We start from the raw sequence: 12,316 nt of genomic DNA, 5'->3' as shown, positions 1-12,316 counted from the left end.
TGATCGTGTTAAAAATTCTATTGGTGCTATGTTTTGCTGCATTCTTTGCAGTATTGCTTGCACAAGGGGAAGCTAGACAATTACATTTTTCTCTCTGTTCATGCCTTGCTAAATTTAAGCCTATGTATTTGCTGTCCATATGGTCAAAGCAATGGTATTCCCAGTATGGTATTCTATGGCTGCGAGAGTTGGACCATAAGGAAGGCCGAGCACTGAAGAATAGATGCTTTTGAATTATGGTGCTGGAGAAGACTCTTTTTTTTTTGCCCCCCGAAGGGGATTTTTTTTTATTTGCATTTCTAAAATAACTACATAACTATACCGAAAAAAGAGGAGAGGGAAGACTATAGACTCAGGGAGACAGAGAAGAAGGCACTAAAAGCCCAAGTGTAGAAGGTAAGACATGCTTATAGATACAAAGTTGTAACTCTTAACAATTAACTTCCGACATGAGGAGTTTCCTTCTTCGCTTCAAGTTAAAACCCAGCATATCTCTCTAGACAGAGAATAGCTCCAAAGCTAATTTAAAAATATAGAGACCTTAAAAGACATTGACATCTCCCATTATGCTTTCCCTCCCTCCACACAAACATGATGTTGTGGAGCATAGATTCACTCAGTCCATACAGTCATCTCAATTGATCCTCTTCCTTCTCTGTTGATTCTTCTTTCATAAACAGCTTTAATGAAACAGGCTTTGTCCAGTTAGTACCGCTTTCCTTTTTCCAGGGCTTTCACTCGCTTATTGCTTCATCCCCACTCTGGTTAGAGAGACCAGCCGTTCACTTTGCATGTAGATTTTATAGTACAAGAGTACAAGAGTAATCCACCCTTTGTTATTTCTTTTTGATCTGCTTGCCACCATCCAATATAAGCTAGACACTGTCTCAATTTCGTCTATAATCCAAGATTCGCTGCTTCTTGTTATAAACACTGTCCCTTTAAAAGTATTGCCACGTTTAGAGCCGTTCCCATCAAATATCCCACTTTGGCCAGCAGATGGCACCCAATTCTATGCTGTAGGAAGAGTCTATGGTTAGGTCACCTGACCTAGCCCTCCGTTTTTCTTCTTCCTGAGAGAAGCTTGCGTCCCACCTCCCTCAATGCCTCCAATCGCCATCTTGGAGGATTGTTTACATTTACTGATTAAAGTTGCCAAAGTCTCAAAGGTCTGTAAACGCTTTTATTGGAAAATTTCTCTGATCTAGTCCTTCTACTGTAATCCATTGCCATTGTTAGCTCAGTCCCCCATCGTCCTGCTTCGTTCAATCGCTTGAGGCGGTAGGGCGTCCCCTCCCTCTTCCTGCTTTAATTTGTGGGGGCTTCGCAACAGGGCTCCGATGTCTCGCTTTAACTTAAATTCACTCATCTGTCTTCAAAACCGATCTAACAGGTCTCCCTGGGATCTCGCTAAGCAGAGTAAAATTGCCAAACCTTCATACACTTGCCCCAGTGGTCGCTTTGAATCCAATACTGGGAATCAGGGCAGGACCTTCGGGGCAGAGAGTAGCCCCCCTGTACCGGCTGTCGGCCAGCGGTAGGGCTCTCCAAAGCCCCCTGGCTAGGAGCCCATTGCCTATGGACTCCATGGGGGAGTGTGCACAATCATGCTCCCTCCTAATCCCCAATTCATGGCACACGTCTCTCGGAGGAATAGAGAGACACGGCCATCGTTGAAGCGCCGAAAACCGGAAGGCTGCTGGAGAAGACTGGCTTCAGTGGGAAGGAAACAGTTTAGTGCTGGAGAAGAGTCTTGAGAGTTCCTTGGACTCCAAAGAGATCAAATCAGTAAATCCTAAAGGAAATCAACCCTGACTGTTCCCTGGAAGGCCAGATACTGAAGCTGAAGCTCAAATACTTTGACCATCAAATGAGAAGGGAGCATTCACTGGAGAAGACCCTGATGCTGGGAACGATTGAAGGTAAAAGGAGAAGGGGATGACACAGGATGAGACAGTTAAACAGTGTTATCGATGCAATGAACATGAAGTTGAGCAAACTCCGGAAGACAGGAGGGCCTGGTGTGATGTGGTTCATGGGGTCGTGAAGAGTTGGACTCAACTGTGCGACTGAACAACATTTGCTGTCAAAGGGGCTAGTACAGGCAAAATTGTTCCCCGAAGTATTTATTACAAAGGTGAAGAGGACTGAAGTTTCTGTAGAACAAGAAGTTCTGTGATATCATAAAGATCAACAACATTTTGGTGGCAAGAGTTTATAGAGTCTGCTGTTTTAGACAGAGTTTTCTAGATAAAGGGAGCTTAGTTTAGTCCATGATTTGAATGCAGAAGCCTCCCAGACTCTGGCTTCTCTAGGTAAGTGAATCTCTCATACCACTGCTCATCAGAGAAGACCAGCTGAGCTAGATAGACCAGTGGAGTAACTCACTATAAAGGAGTTAATATTTCAAGGCTGTAGTGTTAAGCAAAGTGACATGGTAGTAATCCCTGATAAATTAATTAAGAAATATATTAGTCAAACTTTGTATCACTGAACCTTCCTGGTCTCAATGGGTGTAGAAAAGCTTCTTAGTAGAAATGAGTAGAAAATCTGATTTTATTTTTAACAGAATTCTCTATTCTTACCTGCTAAAATGGGATGCTCTTTATAATACCACATTCTGTCTACTTTTCTCTCCACCCTGTCTCTCTGTCACTTTGCGGCTGGGAAGGTACGGGGGGGGGGAAGGGACAGAAAGAGCATATAAAACACAGTTGCAACAGTGGAAGCAGCTTTTCAGGAACAGAAAAGCCTTGGCTGAAAGCAAAAAAAAGAAAAGCTGCAACCTTAGTGCTGCAAGGAGCTTAAAGCTAAAGTGCAGTACCTTCCTTTGACTTAAAAGGCAGTTTCCAGGATAAACACCGATGCTACTGACAAGTTGGCAGTGTTCTTTTTTGTTGTTGGGTTGTTTTTTTTTTTGAAGAATGGTGAAAAATTGTAGCAGTTATATTGTTTTTTGGGGGGATGGCTTAGATGGGACTTCACAGTTCCTTCTTCCATGTTAATATCACTCTTCCAGTCAATTTCTTGCGTGTGGTCCTTTGCTCATGTCAGTTTCATAACTTTGTTGTCACTTGCCCTTCAAAAGTTATTCAGTAGTTATTCTTTTCTCTGTACTTTGTAGATTAGGTTGTTTTGTTTTGAAATCATATTTGTGCATTCAGCAAAGATTTTCTGTTATTGGCAGGCTCTTTCCACACTAAAATGTCAGTTTTGCATTCTAGAAAGTGTATCTGTCTTATCTTAATTAAACATACATCTTACTGAATGCAAAACTGACATTTTGCTTAGAAAAGGAATGAAGTATAAAAGATTAAATTTATTTGCCTATTCATCCAGCTTAAACCCTTCTGCAGATTTTCTTACTTCACTTGCCGTTAGAACAGCAGAGGTTTTTTTCCCTTTGCAGCCTGTATGTGTTTAAAACACATACCACACAGAGAGAGGCCATCACAACAATTATTTTGATATTACAGTCCATATACCATTCTGTTTTGTAAAGACAAAAAGAATGCTTTTACCCATTAATTTGTTATGGTAAGGGAGTTCCTTTTCTGGCTTCAAATGAGAATATTTTCATGGGCTGTTAAACTAAATAAAAAGCCCCAAACTCCTTAGACTTCCCTCATATGGCGAATGCTTCAATGACGACCATCTTGGTTGCCTTTATTGGCACCTTTTCCAGTACTGCAACATCCTTTGTGAGATATAGCAATCACAATTGTTCATAGTATTTTAAATGTGGGATACACCATAGATTTATACAACAGTATTTATAATACTAGCTCTTTGTTTTTGTTTCTGATCCCTTTTCTTTAGCACAGGATTTGTATTTTCTGTTGCTGCCACACAACACACAACAGTAAATCAGCATTTTCATCAGGTTGTTCACCACAACCTCAGAATCTCTTTCTTGGTCAGTCACTGCCAGTTCAGACTCCATCTACATATATGTGTGCCTTACTTTACACTTAAATTAACCTCATTTCCAACATTGTTCACCCAGTTTGGAGAGCTCTTTTGGCACTCTTTACAATACTCTTTGGTTCTCCTGAATAATTTGGGAACATCTGCAAATTCAGACATTTAGCTGTTCATCCTCCATGTCAGGTAATTCATAAACCATTTAAATAACACTGATCCCAGTATTGATCCTTGTGGAAGTCACTGTTCGCTTGCCTCCATTGAGAGAACTGTCCATTTACTCCTGTGGTCTGCTTCCAATTTTTTTTTCTTTTTACTTCATATTAGATTTTTTAATATATAGCACAAAATATGAATACAAGATATAATACAACATAACATTGCATACACCAAACTACAAAAAGGCATAATTCATGAAATGCTTAAGGAATACCTTGTCTCTTATTCTGAAACAGTATAAACAATGGCTAATGCACAATAAATTTATCTGACCTTTGAAAATTATTTTTCTGGGCCCTTTGGTAATATATTTATTAATAAGGCAGTAGTCCACACATTCACCCTCAGAGAGAGGTCCTGACATTTTTAATGTTGCTTCTGTTGGCAGTCTAGCAGTAGTAATTAGCATCAGAGCAATCCTGCCTCTGAAAGGGAGGCATGTCCTTTAACATAACCCAACAGAATGACTTCTGGATTAGGGTGTGTGTTACAACCCGACATTTTGTTATCTGAACTACTGATTTCCTAAAGTGTTGGATTTTTGAACATGACCAAAAATATGTTTAAAAACCATCATACATGAGCAACTTCCCTAACACTGATCTCATGTATTTCTATGTATAGTGACATGCTTTTGCAGAGTGAGATACCATTGAAAAAACTTTTTTAAAAATTCTTTTAAACTCAGGATGGTGTCTTTCACACTGCACCCACCCTTCGAGTTGTCCTTGCTGTTATTGCAGTTTTGACTATTGTGCTTTCATTGGGACCAGTTCACACTCACATTTTTTCTTGGGTTTTCCCAGTCAAGGTTCCATCCACTCTCATTCACAGTAGATCAGTTGGGTGTGTGTGTTCATTGTTGTGTGTGTGTGTGTGTGTGTGTGTGCATGTGCTGGGGGCCCTGAGGCAAACCAGTGAGCTCAAAGGGGCTGCAGTAAAGACCAGTCTCCTCCCCTCAGTGTCACCTGAGGCTTGCACTTGGAATAGGTGTCTCTACTACTGATAGGTACACTTTTCCCGTGGTAAAGTGATACCTCTGATTGGCTTCCCCCCAGAGTTTGAATTCATTTACCTGACTTGCATTAGGTGAGCAACTCACTGCACGACACCACAGCAAGGATAATGGCTGATCACACTTATCTTACTCTGGCAGCTGATAATGCTTGTTTTTGAAAGTAGCCTAAGATTGTGCATTACTTATCAAAGACGCACCCACAGGAGTTATCAGTCACCTCTCTTGGCTGAAATGGTTACCCATGGGTTACTACAGAAATTCAAAAAGCAAATCCATGCACTGCAAAAATGATAATGCCACCCAAGGACCCCCAAAAATGTGCTCTTGAGTGAGAGTAGAGAAACACCAAGGAAGGCAATGATTGACTGCTGGTCCCAGGCCTTCCTGGGGGGGATGGAACTCTTGCCAGTGCAGGCGCCCTCCAGCACTAAAACGTTGAAATGCTGGCATGCAAATTAAAATTTAAACACCAAAACCCACCCCTTTGGGCGGGCTTCAGTGGGTGGGTTGCCTTGGAATACCAATGCGAAAAACTTTGTTCAGATTCCCAGCTCAGGCTTTTTTGTAAATACATTTCGCTTGCCCCACCAAAACTGCAGGAGAAACTAGTTGTTTTAGGAACAGGGGGGAATGGTGAAGGAATGAAATAGTTGTGGGAGGTTTTTGAAGTTGTGTGAACATGAGGGAAAAAAGCATTTACATCGGGTAATGTAAGCAGTTTTTTAAGCCAGTGTGGGAAAACTCCAGCGATAACTTTAAGTACCACACAGTTCCAATTTTGCCACAGTTTCTCTAAAAATCAGTATTGGTGTGTAAATCCCTGTTCCATTTTCTAACATAATTTAAAGGAGCACTCTCTAGATTTAATAAGAAGTAGACTGAGTAGTTAAACCACCAGATAGCTAGCTGATCACTGCTATGTATAAGCCCAAGGGCTGTTTTTACTCTTAAACCACTATCATTCCTCGGTAACATGATTGCAAAATGTCTGATCTGAACAAACTGAAATAAAAATGGTTTGTCCCCTATTTTTTTTTAAAAAAAAAATCTTCAAATTCAAATTTATCAGATTTCCCATGGCATCCAAATTTTTCTTACAAACCTTAAATTCATCCAAATTCTGAATTTTCTGTGATTATATGTTAATTAATGCAGAGTTTAATGGAGAAGGACCAGGGCTTAAAGATGATTTAACATTGTATAATTCTGAATATATTGCTTTAAAAACTGGATTAATAAATTCTAAACATACTTTCTAAAACCAAATTAGATCCTTCAACTGCAACTTTATTACTTCTTGTCAAAGGTTGTTTCCTGTTTACAAGTTTCTAATTCACAAAAGACTTATTGTCTTTTTCAATAAAATGAGTTTACTTAATCCTTGGAAGGATTTTGTCAAAAGTTGTTTTAGACATCAAAGAATATGGTTCAGCATAGTGAGTTTCCACAGAGGGATGGTTTGTGTATTTTCCTCGTTGTTGCTGCAGCTGCTGATTCAGCACAGTGGATCTTGCCATTTCCTTGTCTCAATGCTATGAACATGTTACTTCTTTACTGGTGATAGTTGAGGAACAAACTTAATTGGGGATTATCAGCTTCATATTCTTAGCTACTACTCCAACTTTTTAAAGATTGGTAGAGACAAGCTAATGAATTTAACAGTTAGTTTCACTTAGACTTTAATTTCCACATATTTGATCTCTCAGCAACCCTTGAATTCTTTGAGGTTAGCATATGCACTTAGCATGGTATTTTATTTACTTAGGTTATTTCTATGCTACCTGCTGGAGCCAGCTTACAATTACAATGTCACAATATTACAAATGAATAAATACCATAAAACTATTAATAAAACTGATGCAGACAATTTCAAAAGTTGATAAGATAGAACCCCCCTAATTAAAGCCGGGGTAAAAAATGTGTTTTGGTGTGATGCCTAAAAGAAAGTAAAGTAGGTACTGGGTAAGCCTCAAAGTACACTGATGACACCCAGCTGTAGCCTCAAAGTACACTGATGACACCCAGCTGTATCTGTTGATGGATGGCCAACTGGGGACCACCCCATCTATTCTGACCAAGGGGCTGGAAGCCATAGCCTAGTGGTTGAAGCAGAGCTGGCTGAAACTGAATCCTTCAAACATGGAGGTTCTGTGGCTGGGTAGGGGGCTACGGGATTGGGATGTAAACTCCCGGCTCTTGACAGTGTACCTCTTAACACTGCCAGGAGCTTCCCTATCTATGGAAGCACATGTCACAAATGTTGCCAGACTGGCATTTCTCCAGCTGTACCAGATCAGGCAACTAGCCCCCTTCCTGTATTACCCTGTAAAGGTAAAGGTTCCCTTGCTCGAAGGCCAGTCGAGTCCGACTCTAGGGTTGCTGTGCTCATCTCCGTTTCAAAGCCGAAGAGCCAGCGCTGTCCGAAGACGTTTCCGTGGTCATGTGGCCGGCATGACTAAACACCAAGGCGCACAGAACGCTATTACCTTCCCACCGAAGTGGTACCTATTTATCTACTTGCAATTTCTTGCTTTCGAACTGCTAGGTTGGCATTACCCTGACTTAGCCACAATAATCCATGCAATGATCATCTCCAAACTAGACTACTGTAATGTGCTCTACACAGGGCTGCCCTTGAGTCTGATCTTGAAATTACAACTTGTCCAGAAACACAGTGGCACAGGTCCTTACTGGGACCCCACCAATAGCACATATTCAACCAGTGCTTCACCAACTGCACTGGCTTCAGGCCGAGTACCAGATCAGGTTCAGGGTTTTAGTACTGATTTTCAAGGCCTTAAATGGTCTGGGATCAGCGTGTCTAAGGGACCACATCTCCCAGTATACTCCCTGTCAAAAGTCCCTGTCCCAACCCGGGGTAAGGACTTTTGGTACAAAGAGGTTGCCGGAAATTTTAGTTAAAAAATACCAGGGAGAGAGACTAAATCTCACCCTAGTCTTGGTAGGTGCCACCAGTCCTTTCAGTCTGTCCCAACAGCCCAGGAGGGCAAGGACAAGTCTCCTGGCTTCTCAGGGAATTAACAAAAAAAGCCAGCCCTGCAGAGTGGGACTGCAGACTGAGTTTCCCAACACAAAACAGTTAGCTGGTAGGTGGTCAAAGGCCAAGGCTCTGGAAAAAGCCTTTGAAGTCCATGAAGGCAAAGACCACGTGCAAAAATATTCAAATAAGACAAGACTGTGAAGGAATAAAATAATGAAATCTAAGCATTTCCAATATAGCTAAAACATAGAGTCAAGTTTCCAAGTTACCATTATGGTTCAGTTTAGGCAGTTAGCTCCAGCAAGTCAAGATGTTCAGGGTATAGCCATTCCAAGCAGCAGTCAAGATGCATACTGGTCAAGGGAGCTGTACAACCACTGACATGCTTCAGTGCCAAGTAGTCAGAAAGCTTCAGCCATAACTAGATTTATGGAGAGGGTCTCTGATTGACCTCAGGCCTGTTAGGCCAATCAGAAACTAGAGAGATGTATGTTGCTAGGCATGTGATATCTGGGGATGGACCAGAGGGGGAGAGAAATGAAACCATACTACAGCTAGGTTTCCACACACACCCCATAACATCAGGTGCCTGGAATGTGCTAATTGGAAGAACCAAGAGGAGGTGGTAGTCCCTAACACTTCAGCTGCAGACAATTTAGCTGGCAAGGTCACTGTGTTCTGTCTCTAATTATCTCTGGGAAGATTCCTGTAGGCCTCTCTACAGCCTAAACCAAAATTTTATTTCTCAGAGCAAAGCAAGGAACCATTTTTCTTTACACACCTCTGAAGAGCATTATGCTATAGAGATAAGAACTTCCTGGTGATCTCTGGCCTCAAGGATATCCAGCCCTGGTGCCGGCCTGGTGAAACACTCTGCCTAATGATATCCATGCCCTGAGAGACCTAAAACAACTCTGCAGGGCCTGTAAAACAGAGACGTTCTGCCAGACCCATGGTTGAGAGCAGCAACAGTTTACTATCTAGCCTGGCCTAGCATTAGCACCATCTGATTAGGTTTTTTTATTACTATTGATTTACTGTTTTAAAATTGTAATCTGTGAATATGTATTATTGTATTTATTAGAATTGTATTTATAAATTGTTGTTAACCACCCTGAGCCCCATTGAGGGGAGGGCAGTATATCAATCAAATAAATGAATAATAAAGGGGGAGGGCATTCCAAAGGCTAGGTGTCACCAGAGAAAATGCCCTGTCTCTAGTTGCCATCTCCCTTACCTCTGAAGGTTGGAGCACAGAGCTTGAAAGGCAGATTTTAACGGGCGGGCTGAATAGTATGGGAGGAGATAGTCCTTCAGGTACCCTGGTATTGAACAGATGCATAAACTTCAGAAGACCCTGAAGGCCCACAGATTAGGCAAAATATTGCTTTAAATCTACTTTCAGTAATGTTTAACAGAACCAAGTCACTCTTGAATTGCCAAAATCATTTTCATATTTAGATCCATGAATTGCTATTGGTCATAAATTTCAGTTGTGTTCTGATATTGTAAATTCTGGACTTACTCTTAGCTTTCCTTTGACATCTCTGTCAGGATTAAGTTTTTAAAAAACTTTCTGTTATATGTTCATATTAATAATGGTGGACACAGAAAATGGCTATGCTTAGTAATGTTATTAGATAGATCACTAGTTTGAGAATCAAAGAAGAAAAATTGTGGGTAATTTGAACAATGTACATAATTAGATCCCTACTGTGAACAGTTTGGCTATTGTACCTCTTAGATACAAAATGCTCTCCAGAGTACATATTTGGAATATTGTAACCTGCATTCATGAGCTGAAGTACTTCATTCATATGATGTCTTTCAGGGGAAGCAAATGATAAAGATGTTCAAGTAATAGAGCTACCGATAGTTGATAGCCTGCATCCAAGGCCTCCATATTTACCACTGGCTGTTCCAGAAGATCTGGCTGATAGACTAATTCGTGTCCATGGAGATCCTGCAGTGTGGTGGGTCTCACAGTTTGTCAAATACTTGATTCGTCCACAGCCTTGGTTAGAAAAGGAGATGGAAGAAGCTACAAGGAAGCTTGGTTTTAAGCATCCAGTTATTGGGTAAGAATTTTTATGACAACTAATTCTGCAATCTTAACCCTATTTGGAAATAAGTTCCATAGAAATCAGTAGAACTTAGACTCTAGTCTAGCATCCTACTTCCAACAGTGACTTGCCAAATACCCCTGGAAAACTCACTACGCAAAATGCATCAAAAAAAAGAACACAGTCTTCTTGAAATTGATTGTTGTTTCATGCTGACAAACCAGTACATGAAGATATGTATCTTCCTCTGTTTGTCCCCGGTTTTTAGTACTCAGATATTTATTTATCTATTATATTTCTATACCACTCTATCATGTTGCTCAAAGCGGTTTACAGTAAAACAAATTAATTATGTATGTTAATTATATCTCTCCTCCTCTTCCCTCTCCAATTTGTCCCAATTGTTGGGTGCTGGTACTTAGTATTCAGAGGCTTACTGTGTCTGTATATGAAGATTCTGTATATTCCATGTAATCGGAGGTATCCAAATCACCTAAATCTCCCCTTAATCTCTTTGCAGTCTAGATTGAGAAAACAGGTTGGTGTGTTAAGTGCCAAGTTGCATCCAATTTATGGTGACCCTATGAATTAATGTCCTCCAAAATGCCCTATTGTTAACAGCCTTGCTCAGGTCTTGCAAACTGAAAACAGTATGGGGGGGTGTTAATGTTTTCTACCTTTTGTTTGCCTACCCTGGTCAGATTTGCGGTTCTTGCAGTTGGGTTTAATAATAAAAAGAAAGAAAATAATAAAAAGAAAGGAGAAAGGTCAATCATGGGTTTCGCAGTGTTACCCATAATATGGCATTCAACTAGTGGCCATCACTGCGTTTTGTGTTAATGAATTTCACAGGTTGTGTATGTAAGATGCATTTTTGTTTACATTCCATTAATCTACTGTCAATCAGTTCCATTTGATGATCTCTAATTCTGGAGATATGAAAAGGAGAAAAATGAACAACTACCTCAGTGTTTATAAGTATCTTAAGGGCTATCGTGTCCCTCTTTAGGACTTTATAACAAATAGAAGAGTATTAGGATAATCTTGAATAAATGTATCTTACTATGAAATATTCCATTACTCTCTTTTCTGAACAAAAACACACACACAATTGCCCTAGCATTCCTTATAGGAAAAAGTGCTTCAGCTCCTTGGTCAATTTTGTCCACCCCCCACCCCCCCGTGTCCTGTTTCCAAGCCTATGTGTCTGTCTTTAAAACAGGGTGACCAAAATGGTGTCTGCTATTACAAATGTGGCTGCATTTTGCATATGTTTGGGCTGCAAGTTAGCCATTATACTAATACAGTACCATTTTTTTGGTAACTAATACGAAAGTGAACACACAGTGAGCCTCCTTCCCTCTTCTAGAAACTTCACATCACCTTATTATGGTTCTCTATTAGGTTTCTAGTCAGTTGTTCTTTCAGTTCCTCTTCTGTGCCTGAAGGATAGTGAAAATATACTAGCATTCCAATACATTGTTTTCCTTTGAAGTAGGAAATATTTTGTTGTCGCATAACAGATTTTTATAACAAGATTCTAGAACTGACAGGGAGCTCATTGTGAGAGGTGTCTAATCTCTGATTGTTACCTTTGTATCTAATCCTCCTCCTGTAGAGCTTAGGGTAGGAGCACACATTTTCTTTTGATCCTTCCTACAACCTTGCAAGGTTAGACTAAGGACTTTTCCACATTTTCCCCTGTTGGTTCTGGCTCCATACTGCTTCAGTTTATCCCATTTCCACATGCATTTTTGTGCGTTACGTTTGCTCTTTTGTTGTTGTTGTTAAGAACATAAGAGACGCCAATGTTGGATCAGGCCAAAGGCCCATCCAGTCCAACACTCTGTGTCACACAGTGGCCAGAAATACCAGTGCCATCAGGAGGTCCACCAGTAGAGCCAGGACATTAGAAACCCTCCCACTGTTTTTTTGAACCCCTCCCCCCAAGCACCAAGAAGACAGAGCATCACTTGCCCCAGAGCCCCTATCTATACCTTGTGACTAATAGCCCCTGATGGACCTCTGCTCCATATGCTTATCTAATTCCGTTTTGAAGCCGTCCATGCTTGTAGCCGCCACCACCTCCTG

At 40.7% G+C, this 12,316-nt stretch overlaps 1 protein-coding gene across 1 annotated transcript in view; it reads left to right on the top strand.

Annotated features, from left to right (window-relative positions):
* The window catches only part of FUT8 (fucosyltransferase 8 (alpha (1,6) fucosyltransferase)), a 96,255-nt gene that overhangs the window by 65,394 nt on the left and 18,545 nt on the right, over positions 1 to 12,316 (top strand). The window contains exon 6 of the mRNA XM_015413753.1: positions 9,994 to 10,240. Coding sequence (XP_015269239.1) covers positions 9,994 to 10,240 — 247 coding nt within the window. The remainder of the gene's footprint in view (positions 1 to 9,993; positions 10,241 to 12,316) is intronic.

This window comes from Gekko japonicus, unplaced genomic scaffold (assembly GCF_001447785.1).
Source record: "Gekko japonicus isolate JY-2015 unplaced genomic scaffold, Gekko_japonicus_V1.1 scaffold1159, whole genome shotgun sequence".
NCBI lineage: Eukaryota > Metazoa > Chordata > Lepidosauria > Squamata > Gekkonidae > Gekko > Gekko japonicus.
This window is presented reverse-complemented; position numbering and strand designations above follow the sequence as displayed.